The sequence below is a fragment of the Mesoplodon densirostris genome, chromosome 2, assembly GCF_025265405.1.
Source record: "Mesoplodon densirostris isolate mMesDen1 chromosome 2, mMesDen1 primary haplotype, whole genome shotgun sequence".
Classification (NCBI taxonomy): Eukaryota; Metazoa; Chordata; class Mammalia; order Artiodactyla; family Ziphiidae; genus Mesoplodon; species Mesoplodon densirostris.
This window is the reverse complement of record NC_082662.1, coordinates 149,772,883-149,799,680: the sequence shown is the minus strand read 5'-3', so window position 1 is coordinate 149,799,680 and position 26,798 is coordinate 149,772,883. Positions and strand designations below refer to the sequence as shown.

General features: G+C 35.4%; 1 protein-coding gene across 7 annotated transcripts in view; it reads left to right on the top strand.

Annotated features, from left to right (window-relative positions):
• HMCN1 (hemicentin 1) overlaps positions 1-26,798 on the top strand; it is a 755,474-nt gene that overhangs the window by 512,780 nt on the left and 215,896 nt on the right. For all 7 annotated transcript variants that reach the window (XR_009531210.1, XM_060091137.1, XM_060091136.1 and 4 more), the window contains 11 exons: positions 2,107-2,301; positions 3,277-3,407; positions 3,573-3,720; positions 5,900-6,026; positions 8,411-8,565; positions 17,614-17,892; positions 18,645-18,926; positions 19,646-19,754; positions 20,787-20,956; positions 22,128-22,282; positions 26,002-26,125. Coding sequence is in view for 6 of the 7 variants with exons in the window: in XM_060091137.1 (XP_059947120.1) it covers positions 2,107-2,301; positions 3,277-3,407; positions 3,573-3,720; positions 5,900-6,026; positions 8,411-8,565; positions 17,614-17,892; positions 18,645-18,926; positions 19,646-19,754; positions 20,787-20,956; positions 22,128-22,282; positions 26,002-26,125 (1,875 nt within the window). In the remaining variant the exon portion in view is untranslated. The remainder of the gene's footprint in view (positions 1-2,106; positions 2,302-3,276; positions 3,408-3,572; positions 3,721-5,899; positions 6,027-8,410; positions 8,566-17,613; positions 17,893-18,644; positions 18,927-19,645; positions 19,755-20,786; positions 20,957-22,127; positions 22,283-26,001; positions 26,126-26,798) is intronic.

Here is a 26,798-nt window from a genome sequence, read left to right as displayed (position 1 = left end):
ACTCAAATGAGTCTGTAAGCAGTTCTGGCAAAGACCAAGCAGTATTCTTTCCGTGACCTCCTGGAGGGCTCCATGCCACTGGTAGCATTAGTACTCCCACATGTAACTCTTAACTCTCCTGTCCCTGGAGACAGTGGCAGTTGAAGGTCCTTAAGACTGTCTCTGTTACTGTAGCAAGATTTTGCATCTCTTAACAGCCTTAAAAGAAAGATAACTTTAACAAGATTTTCAGATATCTAAAGAATTGTCAGTAACTATTCCCAGAGCCAGTGGGGAGGGAGGCAAGGCCTGGAGAAGGATCCTTGAGAAGGGTTTAAGTTCAGCTGAGTTCTGTGGGTGCTTACTACTGATGGAGCCCTGCCAGTGGCACTATTGCTCAGTACTCTCCACTGAATCCCTGACTCCCAAGCTGGCTTGGACTTCCCTTTTCCATTTTGAAATACCACCTCTTCCTAGTACTCTATTTTCACCTGGGATAGAATTCTTGAGTTCATTTAAAATAGCTAGATGCCTTTTCATTTTATTTGCCATGAATTTCATCTTGACCATGGTTGTTCTACCATTTAGAAGTAAAATAGAACACAGTTTCTTTCTTTTGCTTGTTCATTTACTTTTTCATTTATTAACTTAACAAATATTAATTGAGAAGTTTGAGAACCACATAAAAGAATGAGTAGGATGTAAGGAAATGATTATAACCCCCTTTTTTCTTTTTTTTTTTTTGTGTGGTACGTGGGCCTCTCACTGTTGTGGCCTCTCCCGTTGCAGAGCACAGGCTTCTGGGCGCGCAGGCCTAGCGGCCATGGCTCACGGGCCCAGCCGCCCCGCGGCATGTGGGATCTTCCCGGACCAGAGCACGAACCCGTGTCCCCTGCATCGGCAGGCAGACTCTCAACCACTGCACCACCAGGGAAGCCCTATAACCCCCTTTTTTCCTTGACAACATGAACAACTGCAGTCCATCAGTTTTATCTTCTCTTCCTCATCAGTCAGCATCTTACTATGAGGATGATGAAATAGGCCAATATTTTTGTGTTATTTTTTCCCAAAAGTATAGTCATTTTATTAGTTCATAGTCATTCATAGTCAATCACAGTCATTTTTATAATTCCTTAACTCAATTTGAGTTTAACCTAAATGACACATTCTATGTATTCTGCCATTCTTTTGTACTTAGATATATGACCATTCTTTAATATTTTTATTATGCTTTAATATAAGATTATTAGCCATGTCATACAATTATATTAATTTTATTGAATGTGCTTTTTTAATTTTTATAGGGACTAAGTAAAATGTGAAAGTACTTAGAATAGTGCCTGGCACATTGTTTGCTAAATAAATACATTCTTATTATAGAGTTTACTGTTTGTCTATTTCAAGTACGTCCTTTTGGCTCCATTATGCATTTTAAGATGGTTCTTATCACTTTCATTCATGAATTATGTAACTTCCATTCACTCTCTTGGTCATAAATAAATTGAGGAAAGCAATTCTGCTCACTGCTTTCTCAGCTTTCTTTTCAGTATAAAAAGTCAAGAATTAATCTATTGCCCTCTGTTTAACAGAATGGGATCCCCAGAAGATGTGTGGATAGTAGACATTCCTCATCTCTGCTCTATCAGGCCTGTTTAAAATGTGACTTATGAAGCATCATTTCTGTACATCATTTATGTACTCTGAGCAATCTTCATGTATATTCCTCTGATAGTGTCTTATATTTGCTCTTCCTTTATTTTCATCCAAAAACTCCCCATTTCTAGTCCATTTAATTAATATAGCTTTTTTCCCCCACTAGCACCATGAACTCACTCAAGAAAATGTTTTGCTTTGCTTACTATCATCTGAATGTCTTGATAAAAACAACTTTAATCAAATTCTACACTACAGACCATACATCTTTTAAGACTGATCAGGAATTAGAGGCATTAAATACCATAATCTCGTCAAAATCCCATGCCAGGAGCAATATCTTCAAAGAAGCATAGAACCTAAGGGTACATGTTATAATCATAACAAATTTTATTTCTCCTCAAGATATTTGATATTTAATAGTGACTTCTAATTTTGTTGTAAAATATCACAAAGCTTTAATTTCTTATTTAGGTACCCCCAAACCAACCATCAAATGGTTGTGGAACGGTAGAGAGCTGACAGCCAGAGATCCTGGTATTTCTATATTAGAAGATGGCACATTGTTGGTTATTGCTTCTGTTACGCCATATGACAATGGGGAGTACATTTGTGTGGCAGTCAATGAAGCGGGAACCACAGAAAAAAAATATAACCTCAAAGTCCATGGTAAATACAGATAGAAATGCTAAAATCGTATAACTGAATATGTGACATTTTCAGATTCTTTTATATATGTTATTCTTTCAGTCTAGTGTTATTTAATATTTATGTGAAAAGACGTGTTATCAACCAGAAAAGTAGTGGTCTAACTGCATTTATTGATTTATTTTTTAGCACTGAAAGTTCAAATGGTAGAAAAAGATACATAGTCAAAAGTCCCCTGGACCTGAGCTAAGCCATCTACTTATCCTCCCTATGGGCAAGGAAAGTTGTTAGGTATATGTGTGTATGTATGTATCTTCCCAGAGATATTTTTATGCAAAAATGAAGAAATATGAATATATATTTCATCCTCTTTTTTTTACATACAAAATGCATTTATAATAGACCATTATATACATTATTCCACATCTTGCCTATTTCATTAAACACTCTATCCTGGAGATCTAACTCTTATTTATGCCTACCTAGCATCCCACCATACCATGATTTACTTAACCTTCTTCTAGTAATGATGAGCATTTGGTTTGGTACCATTTGTTTACTATTCTAAGTAATGATTCAATGAAATCATGTATATATGGCACTTTGCATGCATCAAAGGATATGTGCATTTCGAAATGTGATGGATATTGGCTTCCAGAAACAGTGGGCAATATTCATTCTCATCAGCAAAGTAGTCTCACGTAATTTGAGACTCTAGCAGTTTGCATTTTGAGTGGTATGTGAAATAAATAGGATCTCCCTTTAATTTATCCTTAATTCAAAACTCTAAAATAATAACTAAAGTAAAAATTCAATGAGCTACTTATAAATATAGTGGTCAAGACTCTTCATTTCATAATAAAAGCTGTCTTAAGTATGACCAGCCTTTCTAGCTATCAAGTATCTCAGAATTTGCTTTCTAAAGTCCTTTGTAAAGAAACTTTGTATATAATATTTATTTAAAACTATCTAACTACAACTTCTCACTTTTTGCAGTTCCTCCAGTAATTAAAGATAAAGAACAAGTAACAAATGTGTCTGTGTTGGTCAACCAGCTGACCAGTCTCATTTGTGAAGTTGAAGGCACTCCATCTCCCATCATTATGTGGTATAAAGATGATGTCCAGGTAAATGGAGACATCCAAATATGCATAGGTCCTTGCCTCTCCCTCTGAAGTAAATCATTCAAATGTGACTTTCTTATTAATAATAGCATAAAAATTTTACTTCAAATTTTAATTATGCATTTTTATTAGGATTGGAAATAACACTGACCCTTTTGGCCTTAAAAGGTGACTGAAAGCAGCACTATTCAGATTGTGAGCAATGGGAAGATATTAAAGCTCTTCAAAGCCACTCCAGAGGATGCAGGAAGATATTCCTGCAAAGCAATTAATACTGCAGGCACTTCTCAGAAGTATTTCAACATCGATGTGCTAGGTAAGGAAAACATTCTTTTAAAAAACTGCAATTCAGATGTATTTCTTATATAGGACAGCATTAACTGTATTAAAGAGTAAAGAGATGAAAAATAAATTGATAGGAGAAATATTCATTTTATTATTATTTTTGTCTTTAATATTGGTTAATCAGAACCATGTGATATAGAAAGTTTATAGGTATTTGTTATTATCATATAGCGATGTCTATGGGTACTTGGTACTGTCTTGTACAGAAAATACTAAATTACTGCTCTTGTTAGTTTCTCTAATGATGTGGTCAGGAAATTCTTTGGGAAGTAACTATAGAGGATGATGCACAGTAAAATTCATTCACGTTGCCAACATCTCCTAAAGCTGCTAGGTTGTACATGAACTGAGGAAGGTAGTAAATTCACCCTCCCCTGCATTCTAATTAATTCCTATAACTAAACAATCTCAGCCCTGATTCTAATTAAATGGGGAGAATGCTGAGAATGGGTAGCAGCTGTAATAAATTGGGATTTAAAACATTTAAAATGTTTTAATCATAATCATAAAATTTTTATAAGTTTAGTTTGTGAAATTATATTTGCTGATTAAAGTTTACTTTGTGATAAAATGCCTTCCTTCCTTTTCAATGTTTTGCTCATCGAAAGGGCATATGATTTGTAAGTCTGGAGTGGAAGTGAGGTCTGGTAATGATGCTGCATTAGAATTACCATTCGTAAACTGCTAAAACATAAAAGTTCTGTCTCTCATAAGTCTTCTCAAAGCCTGAAGTACTTTGAATTTCCTCTGCTAAAATTACCATTATTGTATTTAAGTATAGGTTATAGAAACAAAGGGATCTTTTCTATCATTAGTCTCATTGGCATTATTTCTCTTGGCACTCATTTACTCTCAGAACTTTGACTGCTATCTGTGCACTGATGACTCCCACATTTTTATCTCCAGCTCAGACTTCTTCCCTGAGCTCTCAGGTGATATATCTGATCTCCTCTACAATATCTTGGCTTGAATATCTCAGTGGCATAGAAAACAGAGAGGTCTCAGTAAATGTCTGTTCTGGTCACCTTCAGTGACCCCCATCATAGTGACCAGCACCTCCATCCATCCACTTGCTTCTGACACAACCTGGTACTCATTCTTCCTACCTCCCTCTCCCTGACTCTGTAAATCTGTCTACGTCCTGTTAAATCTGCTTCTTAATTCCATGTTAATTATAATTTATAAGCTGAATTAATATAATAGCCTCCTAACTACTCCCCTTCATCCATTATTTGCCACTGGAATCCGATCTTCATTCAGAAGCCAGTGTGGTCTTAAAACAAATTTGATCACAGCCCTCCCTTATTGAAACCCTTTAATGGCTGATCATTGCTCTGAAGATTAAGATCAAACACCGTAGTGTGATATAAAGGGGGAGGATTCAAAGACCAGGGAAGTTTATGGGAGCTCTTTAATATGCTTTATAATTCCGAGAATAAAAACTAGTACAATCTTTTCACATTATATCTCATTTACAATTTTAGCATAGGAGCCCTTTAAAAGAGACAAGGGTAATATATTTCAAACAGCACTATGGTAGAATTTAAACATTATAAGATTGTCATTGACTATGTCATTCATTATCTAAAACGTATAGCAGTAGTAAATTTCATTATATGAGCTTCACTGCTCATTTATATTCTAAACTCCTTTTGTACACTGATTTAATACTCCTCAAAATGAGTTCTTGGGCTTCCCTGGTGGCGCAGTGGTTGAGAGTCCGCCTGCCGATGCAGGGGACACGGGTTCGTGCCCCGATCCCGGAAGATCCCACATGCCGCGGAGCGGCTGGGCCCGCGAGCCATGGCCGCGGAGCCTGTGTGTCCGGAGCCTGTGCTCCGCAACGGGAGAGGCCACAGCAGTGAGAGGCCCGCGTACAGCAAAAAAAAAAAAAAAAAAAAAAAAAAATGAGTTCTTTACTACTATAATTCTTCCAAGTAATTGTCTTGCTATCAAATCTTTCATGAATGTGTTCCTATGTTTAAATTTGACATTTGGGTCTGCAGATGTGATATGAAAGGGATTATTGTATGATATTTTACTTTTAACATTAAGATTTTGTTGAAATATTATAGAAATCATTATCTTCTCTCACTCCCCATTCTTTTTGCTAAGTCATAGATTTTCATGATAAAATGTCTTTGTTCAAGTCCCACCCACCATAATAGGTACCAGCTCCCCAAGTGAAGTCTCAGTTGTCCTCAACCAGGATACCACCCTTGAATGCCAAGTTAAAGGCACTCCCTTTCCCATTATTCACTGGTTCAAAGATGGCAAGTGAGTACCTCTTCTGTATTTGTTACAAGGATCCAATTGTTTGGAAATAGATGTGGATTTTCCCCGTCTTAATTATCTTACCACATAGAGTATTATTAAATGAACATGAAGGAAAAACAATATTATTCAAAAATGGTCTCAAATTTATGAATTTATGAATTGTAAGACTTTATAAATGCTGGGAATTTATTTTAGAGACACAGAGGAACTCACATTTATTATACACTAAATATACACTAAGGGCTAAGAATGAAAAATGAAAAATGGAAGATCCAAGTACAGAGATAATCTTGTCTTTTCATGGAATTGTTTGAATTATTAAAGAGGAAAACTTGCTTATGGCAGCAAAATGAATGCTTAAGCTAGTTTAATATATGGTCAAAAAGGAACAACCACAAAAGAGCAATTAGATATTTCTCTTAGCCCTTGTGTATTATTATAATTTCTGAAAGCAGCTGTCTGAGACCTAAATAGCAAAGAGTAAAGGTTTTCAGTGTATAAAATAAAGGATTGTGTAAAAACTTTTTATATGTCAATAAGAAAGACAAACAACATAGAAAAACGTGTGGAAGGTATAAACAGGCAATTAAAAAGTTATATAGTTAAGCAATAAATATATTAAAAGATGCTTACCTTCAATAATTTGGAGAAGGTAAGCAAAATAATATGATTCTGTTTTTCATACATTAGTTTGACAAGAAAAAGTAGAGGTTTGAAAAATATCAAGTGTTGGCTTAGAGTATGGGAAATCAGGATATAGGACTCTGATGGGACAATGTAAATTAGTACTCTGAAAGGCAATTTGTTGATATCTATTAAAATTTAAATGCTCATATGCTATAATGTAGCAATTACACTTCTAGTGTCTAGGACAGGGAAGCCAGTCATCTGTTCTGCAGGAAGGCTTGACTCCCTGAATACTCCCTGAAACCCTGTGAAAGCAGAAAAGTGAAAACTGCTTAAAGCTTGACATTGGGAGAGAGGATAGATGACGTATGGCATTGTCTTATTATGAAACACTGGACAGCAATTAAAAAGAGTAAGATCGGGCTATATGTACCAAAACTATCTCCATAGCTATTGTCAAGTGAAAAGTAGAACAATAATACAATACCATTTATGTATAACAACTTTAGATTCCTCTAGCAATACATTTATGGGTGAAAAATGTTTAGAAAAACGTGGAAGAACACAAACTAAATTGACAATCGTAAGACATCTAGAGAAAAGACTCACATTAGGGGTAATAAAACAAGGAGACCTTTTCTTATTATAATGTTTTTTTGTTTGTTTCAATTTTTGTGTTACTTCATAATTAACAATCAGTGAAAGTTTTAAAGTTACTTCAATTTGAGTAGCATTATCAAGTATTCCACTTCTTTAAACAGTTAAAATGAATTAAAGTAAGGTACTTTATTCTCTTAGCTTTAGAGAACTTAAAAGAGTCATACCAAGGAATAGTATGAGATGCTACCACAGAAAATTAAATGTGTTTCCATTTAACCTTGTAGTCTGATTGTTGGCTTATTAATGTAGCAGTGCATCTATTTATCATGGGGCTAGTTCACTGCAGCTTTTTAAAAACTGGCTATGGGTCTTCCTGAAAGAAGATCAATGGATTTTAAAGGCATGACTCTTAGGATATCATAGACTTTAATTACCATGATGTTTTAAGTATTAAATAAAGCTGCTGCCAAACATAAAGTAAGCATTTTATAGTAGTTAGTAAATGACTCCGTATAGTAGAAGACTTCTTGACAAATATATATGAGCTGCCTTTGGGGTAAATATCTTTCAGTATTTATAATTATAAAAGCATTCGTATTTATTACAATATCTACTTTTTAGGAAAATTGGCATGATCATTGTCTTTAGTAAGTAATAACCATTCATTCTATTGTAAATATTTTTCCAGGTGTTATAATACTAGTTTACAAATAATATTGCTTAGCTTGAAGCTCCTGTACACTTAGTTTTTCTTTTCTGAATGATGGTAGAAATTTTGGCTTTGTAAACCAAAAAAAAAAGGGGGGGAGATGAATGAAAGAAATAAAGTTTTGTATTAATATTATTCAATAATTTAAGTTTGAAATGAAGTTCAATTTAATAATTTAATATTATTCATTCAATTTAAGTTTAAGTGAAGTTTTGTCTCAAAGTGATAATTATCTGCTTTCATTAGTAAAGTGGTTTAATAATTCTGTTCTTCTGAACAGAAGTACTTAATCATATCATTGTATTTTTTTTAGATTCATACTAAAAAATCAACTTTGATTCATATTTTTAAATTCATATGATTTAATGATTTTCATTGTGATTAATAAAAGAGAAAACATTTAGGATAACAAAAATGGGCCCATGGAATAAAATTTTACTTTTTCTAGGCCTTTATTTTTGGGAGACTCTAATATTGAACTTCTAGACAAAGGACAAATTTTACATTTAAAGAATGCACGAAGAAGTGACAAGGGACGCTACCAGTGTACTGTGTCTAATGCAGCTGGCAAACAAGCCAAGGATATAAAACTGACTATCTATAGTAAGTGTGACGCTCTTATGCTTTTTACTGTTATTATCAGTTTTCATTATACATTGAAAATCAGGGTTTGCTCTACTGTTAACTGCTGTTTGATTCAATACTAAGTAATTTGGAATGCTATTTACTTTAAAAGAAAAAGCCTATTTTCATGTGTTTTAAGCTAGAACATTGCATCCAATTTTAATGTATTTTATCATTAAGTATGGATTTCTTCAAGGGGTCTAGTGATTTTCATATGACCTCACTTAAGAGGTTAAGTATTCCCTGATTTGTTAGTGTAACATAAATCAAATGTCTGTATCCCTAAAGGGGTTTTTAAAAAGCTCTAAAAAGAGTAGAGATGCATGAAATACAATGAAGATGATGGTATGAGAACAACTCAATTATTCTATTTTCATTGCATCTTGGCCTTTATTCAGACCACATGGTAATATTTTAAATGTTTTAGGCTGTGCTGCTATTTTCTCTCAGTTAAGTCCCCATCAGAGGTATGTAGCCCTCATTTCACTAAAATTCTCAATATCCCCTGAGGAAGGTGACTGCCAAAGTCATTTATTTTTTATGCCAGGAGCCATAGGAAGGCACTTGAACATCATGTTGCAGGCACAAAGAATTGCATGATAGAAAGGAATAGGGCTCATTAGGCCAGTCATGCTTATTATGGCTCTACTTCCTGCACTATCTTCTGCTTTGTATAGCGTTTGACACTCAAGGAAAATTTAGATACCTCAGGAATGTCACTTCCTTTTAGGATCTTCCCAAACCAAACCAATCACGTCATCACTCTCTATTACATTGTCCTAGTTTTCTTTATAGCATGGATCACTGTCTGATAGTTTAATTGCTTACTTATGGGTTTATTTACTTATTTGCTATTTCTCTCAAAGGAAGCTAAACTTCATAAAAGCAGGGCCTTGTTTTGCATGTTCTCTACTTTAATGTCTGATGCACAGTAGCTCTCAAGAAATACTTGCTCGGTGAATGAATTGTCTAGTGATACACTGTTCAGTATGGTAGGCACCAGCCACACGTGACTGTTGAGCATTGGAAATGTGGCTACTCCAAATTGAGACAAGCTGTAAGTATAAAATACACACCAGATATCAAAGACTTAATATGAAAATATAATGTAAGATACCTAAGTAATAATTTTACATTGATTACATCTGAAATGATATTTTAGATATATTGGACTAAGTAAAATGTATTATTTCCCTACTTTTTAATGTGGCTACTAAAAATTTTTAAATTATATATGTGATCTTAATTATAATTCTGTTGGACGGTGATGGTTTGAGTCACGGATGTAGAAAACAAACTTATGGTTACCAGAGGTTAGGTGGGGAAGTGGCGGGGGGATAAATTGGGAAACCGGGACTGACACATACACGCTACTATGTATAAAATAGATAACTAATAAGACCCCGCTGTATAGCACAGGGAACTCTACTCAGTACTCTGTAATGGCCTATATGGAAGAAGAATCTAAAAAAAAAAAAAAAAAAAAAAAACCCAGAAAGAGAGGATATATGTATATGTATAACAGATTCACTTTGCTGTACACCTGAATCTAACACAACATTGTAAATCAACTATACCCCAACAAAAATTAAAAAAAAAAAAAAAAGGAACTTGGGCTTCTGAGGTAAGTGGACTTGGGTTCAGACCCAACTTCTGCCACTTACTAACTTTGCAGCTTTGGACAAATTGCCTGACCCCTCTGAGCTTCGGTCTCATCTATAAAATGGGGATAATAACAGTACCTACTTAATAATATTATTGTGAGGATCAATTGCTAGATACTTTATATTGCCCAGCTTACAGTAAAAGTTCAACGAATATTATTCATTTATTATTATCTACTTAGTGATTGTATTGTCTTGCAACTTGAAATATATGTAGAATCTGGCTTGATTTCTATATAACTTCACTGAATTGCAAATTTCCCTTTTTTAATGTTAGTTGTCTTTATATAAAGTTCAAATAGCATTCTTGAGTCAAAGAAATTTTATTTAATGCAGGCTTTTAAATCATTTCTCTCTACAAATAGAAGCCTGTGGAAGAAATCAGTCGTGAACAGACACGTCCTCCAAAAAACAGTAATGTTACTGAAAGATTAGCTGTCCAGGCATCCAAGTTAAACAAAAGTGTTATTGCTACCATTGGCCTCCTACCAGAACCAACCTTTTAAACAATAGGTGCAATATTTCCCCTAAGCTGTTGAATAGTTTTCTCTACATTGTTGTATTGTTGCCAAAGAATGTGATGAATACATTTTGGTGATTCAATAAGACTCCTATTTCCATAGGAGTTGAGTTCTTTCATTTCAGATTTTCTTGTTCATTTGGTATGATGCCCTAAGGCACCGAGAAGAGAGGGCTTTGTAATGATTAAACCTTCTTAGATTGTCTGAGATGAAAGGCACTGTAACACTGTGAAGTTTTAAGTATTCAGTAATTCAGGAAATAATGCCACTTCCTCTCTAGCAAGCTTGTCTGCACCTCTGAGTGGGTAATCTTAAGCTTATTTTATTTCACTTGAGAAAATGCTTTTATTCCTAAGAATAAATGAAACAGATGCCATACTTGGGCTAACTGTGAGAAATATTTATCTAGATTTCAGGTTGAGAATGTGGTTCATACTGCAGTTGATTCATTCATTTTCTTTACGTACTAACATGAGGAAAAAGCAGGTGGGTCCGATGGATCTGAAAGGCAGAAATGCACATTTTGCCTGAATTAGGGAAGAAATGGAGACAAAATATGATGAAAAATAAAAAAGATGGAGGGGAAATGGGGGGTGGGGAACGAATGTGAAAATAAAGGAAATAAAAGAGCTTTTAATAACCTATGGGGAGACTGCAGATTCATAACTAGTAGTTCCGAGGCAAAGATTTTTAACCTGCAGTCTGTGCATAAGTTTCAGAGGTCTGAGAGTTTCCCCAAATGGTGTAAAAGTCTTTGAGTGTATATACATGGTACATTTTAATGTGCAGTGGGTTCATAACATTTACCTGTAACACCCTTCCTCAGACAGAAGTACAGGTCTCATAAAAGTATATATGAATTAAATTGAAACAGGAAGAAATATTTATCTGGCAGATTTAAACTGCCATTGTTCTGCTTTCAGCTGGAAATGTTCTTTGAGTAATTTTTTTCTCAATTTCATAACTACAAACTTATAAAATGAACTCTTTTCAATACAAGTGATATTCCTTTGCAAAGCATTCATGGAGGGCAAGGGGTTGTTTGAACCTATGTTCTTGACTTCATTTTTTAAATTAAATTTAATTTGTTTATTTTTATTAGTTTTTATTGGAGTATGGTTGTTTTACAATGTTGTGTTAGCCTCCACTGCACAACAAAATGAATCAGCCATACACATACAGATATCCCCTCCCTTCTGGACTTCCCTCCCATTTAGGTTACCACAGTGCATTAGGTAGAGTTACCATCTGTTCTTGACTTCATTAATGTATCATCCAACTAATTAGGCTAGCCAGTTTATTTAGACAATTTCAGCCAAAAATTTGGTGTATGTTTCTAGATTCCATGAATAGGCTCAAATCAAAATTAAAATTTAAAGTCTGAGTAAAATGTTCTTTCTTAAGATTTCAAAATGGTGGCTTGAATTGATATTAATTAATTATCTATAGCAGGACTTGACAAACCTTTTTTATAAAGGGCAAGTTGGTAAATATTTTAGGCTTTGCAGACTGTGAGGCAAAATCAAGGACATTATGTAGGTACTTACATAACAAAATAGAAAGAAATGTCTACCAATTGTTTATTCATGATATTCTATTTTTCTGGTAATTTTAAAAATTGTAAAATTTGTTGTAATACAAGTCTACTAATAAGAATGGATTTCTTTTGGAGGGATAACATTTTACTTAATTGGAGTTCAAAGTTAATGATTCCTGTCACCAAAATTAAATGCAGATGTTCATCTGTTAATACTGGTCTGTAATGAGATTTTATGTATTTCATTTTTGAAAATGTCTTTTCATGCAGATACTGTAGATACTGTCAAATACTAATATCATTTCACAAACATAAGATTTTAATTGATCATATTCATTACTTGAAAGGCATTTGCAGAATTCTGTTATATTCTCTTGATATTTGACTTTTGGCCTGCCATTCTACTCCCAATTAATCAATTCCAATTGAAGGTTAGATGGAAGGCCCTCATTTTCAGAGATAAAAGAACTTAAAATGTGGAAGTTTCATTTGCATTTGCATCAAAGTTTGACAAACATTGTTGAAACTGAAAGTTGAGGTCAGAAAATATATTCACTGCAAATTTGTAGGGGAATTGAGATCTGAGTTTTGTTTGACAGCATGGAAAATGTGTAGAGGAGCTTGACATTACTTGTGATTCAAACAACAGAATGACTACTAACAGTATAGATTTTGCATTCAAGTGCTGGTTTTATCTGGTAAGTTTAGGTTGAATTTATTAAGAAACATTGTCAAGTTTATGGCAAAACTAAATTCCAGAATCATTCAGTACTCAATAATAGTGTTTGAGGACAATTCTCATTCAGAAAAAATTCAGTCTCAGTCCTAAGCTCCAAAAATTAAAATGTAACTTTACCACCATTAAGACATTAAGCTGCTATAAGGTAGAACAAGTCATTATATTCACCTTCTACTTCTGACAAAAAGTCATGGAACTGATGATATTTAAGTCCATAAGAGCAAGTAAAATACCCCTTGGACAGTTCTGTTTCAATAACACATGAATATTTTACACAAGTGCTGATGAATAGTACAAGGAATAACGATAGACTCTTAGAATTTTACATTTTAATAAATTTAAAATGTAAAATTTGTAAATTTCTCTAAACCTTTTTCTGCCCCAAACGTATTTTTATCACCATCAGTGGTAGCACATCTTAGCAGATTCCACTTCAGGTTGTAATAAATTAGTGCTTTTTCTACTTCTTTGAAAATATTTTTGTCTGTAGTTGTTCCATGCAGACTATTCTTAGAGACTAATTCTTCAGTTTCTTCAATGTGGCATTGACTCCTCAAATAAAAGACAGCTAAGCAGTATCAGTAACATCTGTCAATTTGTCAAGAGCCAAGAATACTATTCAGAAAAGTTCCCTTTAAAAAAAAAATGACTATTGATATTGTCAGTTTTCTCAACTCTTCAAGCAGTTTTTCTTATGGAAAGGCTAATCATCTTAAACAAATTGATTAGTTTAGGCATAATTGTTTGCTAATGCAATCATTCTTGATTTAATTAAATCACTGTTGGTAAATGGCTCTCCTTCCTTGGCTAACAAATGAGCCACTCAGAAACTTAGATGGTAGCCTCATTTTGACTTTTTATCTTTGTGAAGAAATTCTGCCTAATGAGACATTCTATTTTATATTAATTTATCGGTTGTTTTTCTTTGAATGGGATATATTGTGATGAGTACTTAGGCTAATAGAGTTAGTGTGCAGTGTATTTTTTTCAAAACAGCTATAGTGTTATTAAAAAATAAACTCAGTGCTTTGCCATTGAACCTAATAACAAAATAATCCACACTGTTCTGTGCTTTAAAAGTGTTACGTTTTAAAGCTTACTTTTCTTTTTCTGTGTGTGTTTTGACATGGGGAGTATGCACTGGTAATAAAAGTAAAGTATGGTTATGCTCATATCACGGTATGGTGATATTTATGGCACTTGAAATGCTGTTGGCTTATAATTGTGTCACTGAAATTTATGGTGAGCTGAGCAACAGTGAGAAACAATGAGAACACCACATTTGGTATTTATTGCAACAATTTAACTCTGCCATTGTAAAAGTGAACATAGCCATAGACAGTACATAAACAAATGAGCATGACCATACTCCAATAAAACTTAATAGGTGCTGAAGTTTGAATTTCATATAATTTTTACATGTCACAAAATATTATCAGTATTTTGATTTTTTCCAGTCATTTAAAAATGCAAAAACTGTGTTTGGTTCAGCATTTTGATGCCTGGCCTGTGGGCCAGAATTGGCTGCCCTGATTTATATAGTAAACCATCTTATAGAAAAATTATTCCACCATCAAATTTACCTCACAATACAGGCATACCTCTGAGATATTGCAGGTTCTGTTCCAGAACACAATAAAGCAAATATTGCAATAAAGCGAGTCACACAAATTTTTTTTGGTTTCCCAGTGCAAATAAAAGTTATGTTTACACTATACTATAGTCTATTAAATGTACAAAAGCATTATGTCTAATAAAAGTACACACCTTAATTTAAAAATACTTTATCGCTAAAAAATACTAACCATCATCTGAGCCGTTAGCAAGTCATAGTAGTAACATTAAAATCTCTGATCAGATATACAGATTGCCAACAAACACATGAAAGAATGCTCAACATCATTAATCATTAGAGAAATGCAGATCAAAACTACAATGAGATATCATCTCACACCAGTCAGAATGGCCATCATCAAAAAATCTACAAACAATAAATGCTGGAGAGGGTGTGGAGAAAAGAGAACCCTCTTGCACTGTTGGTGGGAATGTAAATTGATACAGTCACTATGGAGAACAGTATGGAGGTTCCTTAAAAAACTACAAATAGAACTACCATATGACCCAGCAATCCCACTACTGGGCATATAGCCTGAGAAAACCATAATTCAAAAAGAGTCATGTACCACAATGTTCATTGCAGCTCTATTTACAATAGCCAGAACATGGAAGCAACCTAAGTGCCCACCAACAGATGAATGGATACATAAGATGTGGCACATATATACAATGGAATATTACTCAGCCATAAAAAGAAACGAAACTGAGTTATTTGCAGTGAGGTGGATGGACCTAGAGTCTGTCATACAGAGTGAAGTAAGTCAGAAAGAGGAAAACAAATACTGTATGCTAACACATATATATGGAATCTAAAAAAAAAGGTGATGAAGAACCTAGGGGCAAGACGGTAATAAAGACGCAGACCTCCCAGAGAATGGACTTGAGGACACGGGCAGGGGGAAGGGTAAGCTGAGACAAAATGAGAGAGTGGCATGGACGTAAATACACTACCAAATGTAAAATAGATAGCTAGTGGGAAGCAGCTGCATAGCACAGGGAGATCAGCTCGGTGCTTTGTGACCACCTAGAGGGGTGGGATAGGGAGGGTGGGAGGCAGGGGGACGTAAGAGGGAAGAGACATGGGGATATATGTATATGTCTAACTGATTTACTTTGTTATAAAGCAGCAACTAACACACCATTGTAAAGCAATTATACTCCAATAAAGATGTTAAAAAATATAATGATATTTTTATTAAAGAATCCATCATGATCACTAAAAAGAATAAAATAAAATCTCTGATCATAGATCTCCACAACAAATATAATAATAATGAGAAAATTTGAAATACTGATAGAAATACCAAAATGTGACAAAGACAGGAAGTGAGCCAATGCTGTTGGAAAATAGTGCCAATAGACTTGCTCATTGCAGGCCTGCCACAGACCTTCAGTTTGTGAAAAATACAGTGTCGGCAAAGCACAATAAAATGAAGTATGCCTGTATAGTAGATCTTGCCTTCATTTATGTGTGAGGAAAAAAATATGTATATTAATGTTTGTCACTATGAACTAGTTCTAAGAACAATTATCAGAAAACATTAAGGAATTCTACTCAGATCTAGATACTGTTTCCTAATATTCTTTTCCACTAAAAAGAACCAGAGCTTCTAGGAGAAATAGTTAATTCTAAGGCTGGGGCAGAGAGTATAAAGATGAGCCTGGAGCATGTAGTAGGGCCAGAAAGTAAGAAAATACTAAAATAATATGATGTGATTATGTCAGAGGGACATAGGGCTGGTTGGAATAGCTCCCAAAGGCCATAACTGGAACAGTTTGAACAATAAAATAAATAGTGTAGTATTGGATTATACCCAAAGTATAAAATGAATCTCCATGAGTGCATATTGATATAAATAAATAAATTGGGGAAGAGAGACTAATCTCTCATACAGAAGAATTCCAGATAAATTATGTAGGTATTCCCCTCTCAAGGAAGTAGAATTGCTCCCCCCGCCCTCATATATATGGGCTGGGAAGAGTGATTCTTTTCAAAAGAGCAAAAGAGAGTAACTTTACAGTGGAGGAACCTAGCAAAATCTACCTCAACCAGGTGGTCAAGGTCAACATCGTGATAAGCTATGTTGATAGTGTGTACCCTTGATATGATTGATGAGAATGGCACTCTGTGATCGTGTTTCCAAAACCCATAACCCTAGTCCAAACATAAGAAAAACATTCTCTTCTAAAATAAAAGTTTATTTTTAAAAGTTAAGGCACTCAAATTCAGGCACATGCCATTTAATTTATTTTAAGTTATTGCAGTGATAGCATAATCCTGGAATGATCGTGTTCAGAGTATGTAGCAGGGCTTGAGTCAGTGGTGGTGTTTTTCCAGCAGCAGAGTCCTCATGTGGTGTGAGAGGCCAGACATGTGGTTACTGAATTATGAAAGATACACATGTAGCCAATTAGATGAGTATAATTGAGTGAATGAACTCTCTGTGGCAGTTCCAAAAAAAAAAAACAAAGTAAGAAGAAGCAAAAGTTAAAGACTCCACAGCTATTACCAGTAGCTGGATATGAAAGCACTTAGGCCTTTTGTATTTCCTGGGGAAAGGGCGTGCAGTTGTACCTCATCTGACATTTTTGCTCCCTTGGCCTCATTTCAAACTTATTGTATTTACTTTAAGTGGGATTTATTTTGTTTAGCTTTGTTTGTTAAACACGACTTTCTTAGTTACTGTAATATGATCTATTGGGCTTAAATGAACCCCTGAAATGAAAACTGACATTCTGCTTTCACTGAAATCTGAAACCCAAAAGGACAGTGGTGAAGATTGTTTTGACAAAACAGGCAACTAATTATCAGTAGGTAAATCACAGACTTCCTAATTGTCTTTAATTCATATTTACTTTAATGCATTATTTAAATATCTATAGCATTTGAGACTTTGATGCAGATGCTAAAACTTAGAAGAGTTGTTTCTGTTCTGAAATCCTTTGTAGTTCCACCTAGTATTAAAGGAGGGAATGTCACCACAGAAATATCAGCACTGATCAACAGCATCATTAAACTGGAATGTGAAACACGGGGACTTCCAATGCCTGCTATTACTTGGTATAAAGACAGCCAACCAGTCATATCCAGCTCACAAGCACTTTATATTGATAAAGGACAATTTCTTCATATCCCTCGAGCACAGGTCTCTGATTCAGCAACATATAAGTGTCAAGTAACCAATGTTGCTGGGACTGCTGAAAAATCATTCCATGTGGATGTCTATGGTAAGGAAAAAAATATATGTTTTAATTATGTACTTTTCTTTTTTTTTTTTTTTTTTTTTTCCTTTTTGCGTTATGTGGGCCTCTCACTGTTGTGGCCTCTCCCGTTGCGGAGCACAGGCTCCGGATGCGCAGGCCCAGCGGCCATGGCTCACGGGCCCAGCCGCTCCGCGGCATATGGGATCCTCCCAGACCGGGGCACGAACCCGTATCCCCTGCATCGGCAGGCGGACTCTCAACCACTGCGCCACCAGGGAGGCCCTAATTATGTACTTTTCTGCCTATGCTTTCGAATATGGCAACATGCAATTTGTTCACTAATAAATCCCTGTTGGGTTGGGTTGTCTTCGATATGCATACATTGGAATTAGAAGAATTTGTCTCATGATTTGGAAAAATATTTTAAAAAGCTAAGGTTAGCAAGAAGTGGCCCATTCATTCAGTCAACCATCTGCCTATGGCACTTGGGAATATAGACCATTTGATTTTTATGGAGAAGGTAAAGTAGTTCTTAGGACTAAGCTCATTCTCTCCAATTTGTCCTTTTTAACCCAGACACAGTATAGAGTATCCTACAATATTTAGACTAATTGCAGATAAGCTGAACCAAGAAATTCTTTCCTCAGTAGCTTAGGGGGAGATGAACATATAGGTAGTTTCTATAGTCAAACTACGTGAGTTAAAAATGAAAAGAATCCCCTTTATTTCATTAGGATTTTAAAGAATTGTCTGAAATATTACTTTTTTCTACCTAGTTCCTCCAATGATTGAAGGTGACTTGGCTGTGCCTCTCACTAAGCAAGTGGTTATTGCTCATTCGTTGACACTGGAATGTAAAGCTGCTGGCAACCCTCCTCCAGTTCTCACCTGGTTGAAAGACGGTGTACCTGTGAAAGCGAGTGACAACATCCGCATAGAAGCTGGTGGGAAGAAACTAGAAATCATGGGTGCCCTAGAAGTCAATAGGGGACAGTATATATGTGTGGCTACCAGTGTGGCAGGAGAAAAGGAAATCAAATACGAAGTTGACGTCTTAGGTAAATGAGGATGCTGCCACCTGTATTCTCATATTCATAGCAAAACCTGACTAGTTTATTAAATGCTTTTGTGTTCATGGAATATTAAAACAATCTTAGAGAAGGTTTAGTGATCTGTTCAACTCTGGACTACACATTACTGAGTGGTGAATTGATCACCAGAGTCCCAAGATCTAAAAACCCACATAAATCTTCCACTTGCCCTGATAGGTACACTTTGTAACTAGGTAGATGCCTTTTTACATTTGTGACAATATCTGATTGTAATGAGTGACAGCATGGTCTCTTGTCATGAGCACTGTGCTAAACAATAGGAAACTTAGTCTGTGGGACTTGGGAAGTTATCTTGTAACCTTACATCTCTATTTCTTTATAAATTGAAGGCTTTCAATGCAGGCCCAATTTTTGAGGTTCCCTTATCTTATTCTTATGAAAATAAGCAACATAAAATATGAATCAACTTTATGTTTTGATGGCATCATCAGCCCCATAGTGCTAGATTAACTGAGAAAAATTCACAGCGTGTCGAAAGTATATTTATTGATTATGGCAAATGTGTATTGTAAAAGGTATTTTACAATACATTTCAAGTCTCCTTCATGTACCAAATGACTATGATACTTATCAGCCTTCTAAGTGCAACTTAGTATTGCTTAAAGTGATGCTATATTTTTTCTTGTAAACATTTCTTTGTATGTTACATCCTTGCTGTTTTCTAGTGCCACCAGCTATAGAAGGAGGAGATGAAATGTCTTACTTCATTGTGATGGTTAATAACTTACTGGAGCTAGATTGTCAAGCGACAGGCTCTCCTCCACCAACTATCATGTAAGGGTTTTGGTATGTCTTCTAAATATCTCCCACTTCTTTATTTGAGTGTTTTAGAGCTATCTTGAAAGAGGTTCTGTGTCATTCAAAAGTGATTTATAAAATTATACTAATTATATCCCTCTTTTAAAAGACATACTCTATATTCAAGGCAACTTTTATTTGATACTCACAGGGCCCATAAATCTGCTCAATTAGAAGACTTCATTATATGCTCTTAAAAATTACATTTTCCGTTCATAGAAACAGACTATTAAGCAGTATCTGTCAGATCTTCCTGAAGCACTGAAATGTTAAATGAACAACGGAATTTAAAACAGTATGCCAGACATGTTAAGGAATAGTGGAAGTTAACGTGAATATATGATTACCAATACTTTTTTCTCATTCCTTCATTCACAAAGTATTTCTTGAATACTTATCTTTCATTTCCAAAGTGCTCTGGGACATGCAAAGGAACAGATACTCAGCTAACTTCTGGGCTAAAATATGTTCACACATGATTATAAAACTAAATGGCAAGTGATAATTCATAATAAGTTAAAAATTATAATGCTATATGATTTTAGGATTTTATTTTACTGATGTTTTAAGATTATGTGTGTTTTGTTGGTTAATATTATTTAAACATTTGAAGTGAGTGCTATGTAGGGGCATTTGCCTCTTTCTGTAGCCCAGCATTAATAGTAGAATGAAGAACTGTACACCTAGTTCTTGGGTTCCAATAATATGCCAGCTTCTTTGTTAAACTAGGTTTCCCTTTTCTTTTCCCTATTTACAGTTTATTTTATTAGAGTGAGCAGATGGGAAATTAGGCAAGTACATAATTGAGAATACATATATATAAATGTATCATATATGCATATATATACATATACATACATATATATAAGTATATAAGTCAAATATATGAATAAATGTAGTTCCTCCGAGATAGATAGATTGCTTTAGAAACATAGTTATTTAAGATATAGTTAGGAACATAGTTATTTGAAATATGTCTCCAGACTTCTTTTTGCCTTATTTCTGTAGGTGGCTGAAGGATGGCCAGCTAATTGATGAAAGGGATGGATTCAAGATCTTACTAAATGGACACAAACTGGTTATAGCCCAGGCTCAAGTGTCAGACACAGGCCTTTATCGGTGTATAGCAACAAACACTGCTGGAGACCACAAGAAGGAGTTTGAAGTGACTGTTCATGGTAGGCTGAAGAAGGAGCATTTCACTGAAAATTCATTTATGCATTGTTTCAGTATCTAATTCAGAACTTAGCTCAGTAATCTGGATAAATCTTGAGTTGTGGAAAGTAGTGCTAATTTGAGTGAGAATTTGGATCAAATTTGAATTAGATATTGGGAAATTTTAAGGCACTTTACTAACACAGAAGATTTAACCAAGAGGTATCATGTGAATGAACTGAGACAAAATTTAAATGGTAAGAGGTATATTCTGCCTAGAATGTGAGGGTCTGAGGAATGAGATCAAAGAAGATAGAAGAGGCAGGCAGCAAATTTCAAATAAAGGGGGGATACGAGTGTTCAAAGGTTCAGCCAAAACAGGAGGGAGTGTGAATAAAGTCATTTCCAGAAATGGAGGCTGAGGGTGTTATGCAGGATCCAGGGCACATAAGTGCACTCATGGAACTGGCACAATAGGGTTAGAACCATTAATCTAATGACAGAAGCAACCCTCTGCCAGGGTATTAGGTGTCTCACTTGGGAGACCTTGGGGAGGGAGGGACTGGAATGAGAAACTGGAGAGTCTTTGGAAGCCACAAGCAGAGGTTTCTATGAACATCAACTTCATTCTTCCCAGGCGGACTGGTTTTTTCCTGTATTTTGATGAAATACAGCTAATCCTGTTTCTCAGTCTCAATTCCAATTCTTGAGGGAGGGGATCTGGCAGGCCCAGCTTAAATCAAGTTACTATCCTGGATTTAATCAGCCTTGCTGGGGACAGAGTCATGTGGTATAAATATGGGTACTGGAAACCCACCCCAATTTAATGAGGCAGTTCTAGAGAAAGGGCAGGTCATAGTAGATTGGGAAAACACACCAAGAGGTTGTAAACCAAACATACATGTGGATTGCAGTTGCTGTAAATACATTTCACTTATTCTCTGGAGAATTAGAGACCCATAGTTAAGAAACAAGTAATCTCTAAAATTGCTAGAAGTTATAAGTGAAATGCGTGGAGTGAAATTATTCTGTTTGTTAAAATAGGCCTCTGCCCTTGTCTAAATTTTGAAGTTTCAAGTTCTTGGATGCAGACTTTTAAGTGTTTGATCCCACTGATTATAGTTTTCGTTCCCTCCCTCACTTCCTTTTCTCTTCCTTCTTTCATTTCTTCTCCTCTCTTTTTCTTAAATCTAGTTCCTCCAACAATCAAATCCTCAGGGCTTTCTGAGAGAGCTGTAGTAAGGTATAAGCCCATCACCTTGCAGTGCATAGCCAATGGCATTCCAAAGCCATCCATTACATGGTTAAAAGATGGCCAACCTGTCAACACTGCCCAAGGAAACCTCAAAGTAAGTATGAATATTATTTTGCCCAAGATGAGAAAGCTATATATGGAGCTATCATATTCTCCTTTCTTAATTATAGATTTTCCTGTTGGATAGATTTTGCAGGAAATGTACTAAAACAATATGTGTTTTCCTTAGGGTTTTTCAGAATTTAACTTAATATTTTGATTTGAAAAATGGAATTAATTAAAGACTAATAACTTTAACAATGATGTTAATTTTAACATAGTGGTTGGTATTTTTATTATTTCAATTTATGCCTGTTTTAATTATTCAAAAACTAGTATCTTATGGATGAATAGTTCATCAGTACTAAGTAAGTCAGAGTATCATCAGTATATTCACCATTGACCAGGATTAAGGTAGAGTTATATCTATTGATACATAAACCTAAGTGAAATGGTTTCTTGAAAAACATAGTTTAGTTTATAAACATCATGATGGCAGAGACTCAGTCTCTATGAATAAGTTCACTTGTGTATTTTCATATTGAGTATAGTCCCTGGCATATAACTATCTCAGTACATATTTGTTGAATTAATAGATAGGTAGATTGCAAGCCTGAGTGATCTACATGATACAATTAAAATAATTAATAGATTTTGCTACTAAGATCAAGTTAATTGACTAACATGGGTTTGAGCTTTGCTTGAGGTAGGTTTCAGTAACAAGGGATGTGCCAAGTTCTTCTCCCGGCAGAAGTGATGGATATCTGTTCATTTATCATTCCTATTCCAAATTCAGTGGAACTAATCTCACATATTTGCGCTAACAAAAGATTTAATATGTAGCCCTCTAACATAAAGCAGGTAAACAACTGTTTACCTGGGAGACAGATATTTATCATACAGCTGTACAAAAGTATAATTGCAAACTGTGATGAGTAATTTTAGGAGACAGTATAGAGAGGTATAAGAACAGATAATGAGGAAAGCCTTTGAGCGTGTGTTGGTTTGCAACCCCTGGAGCTTCCTGGGTGTCATCTGAAATCGGCCCCCTATTCAGAGAGAGCAGAGAGAGATCTAAGGAAGAGGCACAGCACTCCAGATTGGTAGGGGGCAGGTTTAATAAGCAAGGGAACTTACTTACCAGGCTTGTCTTGGATGACTGCAAGATGAGTAGATCTCCTCACGTGCCCACCAAATCTCAAAAGTTTATATAGAGGTCTTAACTGGGTTCAGTCATATATCCTGTCCAGATGGTCTCAACATCACACTACTATCTCAAGGCTGCGTCCTTGGGCAGTTTCTAGCACTGGGAAAGAAGATGGAATGCACATTCCAAAAATGGGGAGAAGATGAGGAGCCTCCAAATGCCTGAGTCCAGCTCATGGGCCATCCCTGCGGTCACATCCTCTCAGTGACCTCCTCCAACAGCGTGAGGGAGGGTAATTTATGGAGAAAGTCTTTAAGCAGAGATCTGAAGAACATATGGAGTTAAGTGGGCAAATTAATAGAAAAGAGGTGAGTAGAATCTTTCAGAGAAGATATGCATGGGCAAACAAAAAGTAAAGGGGAGCATGACACCTCTTGAGAACATGAAAGCAAGCCATTGGATTAGGGAACCAAGAGCAAGGGAGAAATGGTATTAGAGAAGACCAGAGGCATTTAAGTAAGTTAATGATTTTATTTTCACTTTGTGAATTTCACAATGTGAAATTTTTGAACAGTTTTAAGAGAAGAGGGACATGATCAGGCTTATATTTTCAGTAGTTACCTTGGCCCGTTTGGAGAATGAATTGAAGGAGTCAAAAGTAGATATGTGGAAATCAATTGAACTTATTTGCATTTGTGTAGGAGAGAAAAGATAGAAATTTGGACTCACATGCTGGCCATAGAGATGAGGATACATGGATATATTTGAGAGTTATTTATTGGTTAAATCATTAGGGCTTGATTATAGATTGTTGATGAAAGGTGAGGGAGTGGAGAATATCAAGAAAAATTAGTAGGAAGCTAATCTATACAAGTGCATAAAAAGTGATGCCATCCAGTGAGAAAGGAGACTTTGGAGGAAGATAAGTTTGAGGGGGAATAACTGTGATTTGAGTTTTAGACTTCTGAGTGTTGAGTTGACCTTGAAATAAACTAGTGGAGTTGCCAGGTAGACCATTGAATATATGGTCTTGGAGCTCAAAAGATAGTTCTGGCTGGGGATATTGGCACACAGATCATATTTGAAACGCATGGACATAGATGAGTTTATCCAAGGACAGAATAAAGAGTAAGAAGAAATAGAAAAAAAAATGATCTAGTTCAGGATCTTAAGAAATTACTGCACTTAAAGGCCGTATGTGAAAGTCTAGAAGTGAATATAAGTATATGAATGTGCTGCTTAACGTGTTTAGTACAGTATGGATGAAGAATAAGTTACGTGGGAGTTTATGTGGGAGTGTATGGAGAGAAGATCATATGGGGTCAGAATGCGGTAAGCCTGGAAGGCTTTGCTGAGTTCGGATTTCATTCTGGGCAAAGTGGGGAGCCATAAATGAGCTTTGAAGGGGGACTGGTAAAAGGATCAAATTGGCATTTTAGACAAATTATTCTGGCAACAGTATGCAAGGCAGATTAACAGTTCGGGAGGTTGGAGACACTGGAATATAAATTAAGGAGCCATTATAATCCCACAGTGGCTGTGAGAATGGAGACAGGGGATCTGAGAAACACAGAGTGGTATAATTACTAAGAGAGTCAAAGTGGGCTCTGAAACCCAGATGACTGGTGCCATTAAACAAAATTGGAAACACTCAATGAGAATTTGGTTTAGAAATACAGGAAAACAGCTTTGTTTTGGGTTGTTCAATTTCATGTGCTAACCTGTCCAGCAGATAGCTGGAAGCTCAGGAGAAAAGTTGAGGCCAATGCTGTAAATTTAGGAGTCTGCATGGGATTCTTCATCACAGCCATGGGTTTGGATGAAAACTATCAGAAAGCTAAGTTTCCTGTTTATGGGACAGGAAGAGGAAGCAGATTCCATAAAGTAATCTACTAAGAAAGTCAGAGAATGAGAACTGAGGGAATGCTGTACCTTCGGCTCCCAGAGGACAGAGTGACTGAAGGAGCAGGAAGTCAACAACGCCAAATGCTGTAGATGGTGAAGGAGAGTATGAGCTCACTGCCTAGGCTGCTGCATGCTGTGATTAGAAGTTAACTGGTAACCTCTGAATAATCATTTTCAAAAAATAACCACTGAATCACCAGTTCCAAAATGGTAGAGGCTAGCTGCAATGCGTTTAAGAGGGAAATAAGGAAAACCAGTCAAGGAAATTTATCTGCATTTCCATTACTCATATTTTATAATTTTTATTGTTTTTCTGGCCACCATGACCATTTAATCAAAAAAGATTGTTTTAAAACTATTTATGAAGTGTTACATAAATGTAACCATATTTTTTTCAAATAGCTTAAATTGTCATCACATACCTCATAGTTGCAGTGCTAAAGTCTTTTATTCAGTGGAGTTTTATGACTGTACCAGCAGGCTTGCCTTAGGTAACACTGTTTTGTGTTTTCCAATGACTAAGAAAAGCTTTTCAATCAAAATAGTCTATTTTCTTGTGCATGATGAAGTGATCTGGCTCTAATCTATCAAAAGATAATTAAGATACTGGCATAAAAATATAGCTAGATATTATAAATTTAAATGAGTTTGTCTATTCAGCAGATGTTTTCAAGTCCAAGTATAAAGTACAAAATGCTGCCATACTTTCTGATCCCAATTAGATACAGTCTTCTGGTCGAGTTCTACAAATTGCCAAAGCCCTCATGGAAGATGCTGGCAGATACACATGTGTGGCTACCAATGCAGCTGGAGAAACACAACAGCACATTCAACTGCATGTGCATGGTAATGGCATCTTCACATCTTAACAAGAGTATTTCTGTGGCTTTTTTAAAACATAGTGGGCCCATTTTTATTGAATTGTAGTATAAAAGAAGCAAGTGTTTATTTTAATCTGTATAAAAAGAGTATATAGTTTTTTTTACATTATTTTCATTATAATTGCTCATATTAAGATCTTCAGTTTTCAGGTTGTCAAATAGGAAGTGCTGGAACTCATAAATAAATAAGTGCACTACCCTGTGTTTTAATTATTTGAATTCTGTCAACTGATAACTTTGTGCAGATAACTTATGTTGAAAAAAGAAAGAAAACAACCCAGAACTTGCAGGGGTTTTCCTTAGCATTGTCTGTGATTATCCTGCTTGCCTATAAGATAGATTTTGTGAGGAGAAGCTATTCTTGACTCAGGATCTTCTCTCATGTGCTTTAATCAAAAGTCTGGTTGGCTGTGGAACACTTCATGAATGCTATAGCTTCACAGGTAAACTTGAAAGATTACCTGACCTTGAGTGTAAGACTTCACATCTCTAGAGGCTCATCAGAAAGGGCCAAGAATTGTAGGCTTGAGCTTTCCTAACTCAGCCAAGGATATTTGCAGAGAGCTAGCCAAGCTCTCATTGTACATGTTGTTCATTTTCTCTAATTCACGTGATTGCTTGTTAAACTTTTATTCATT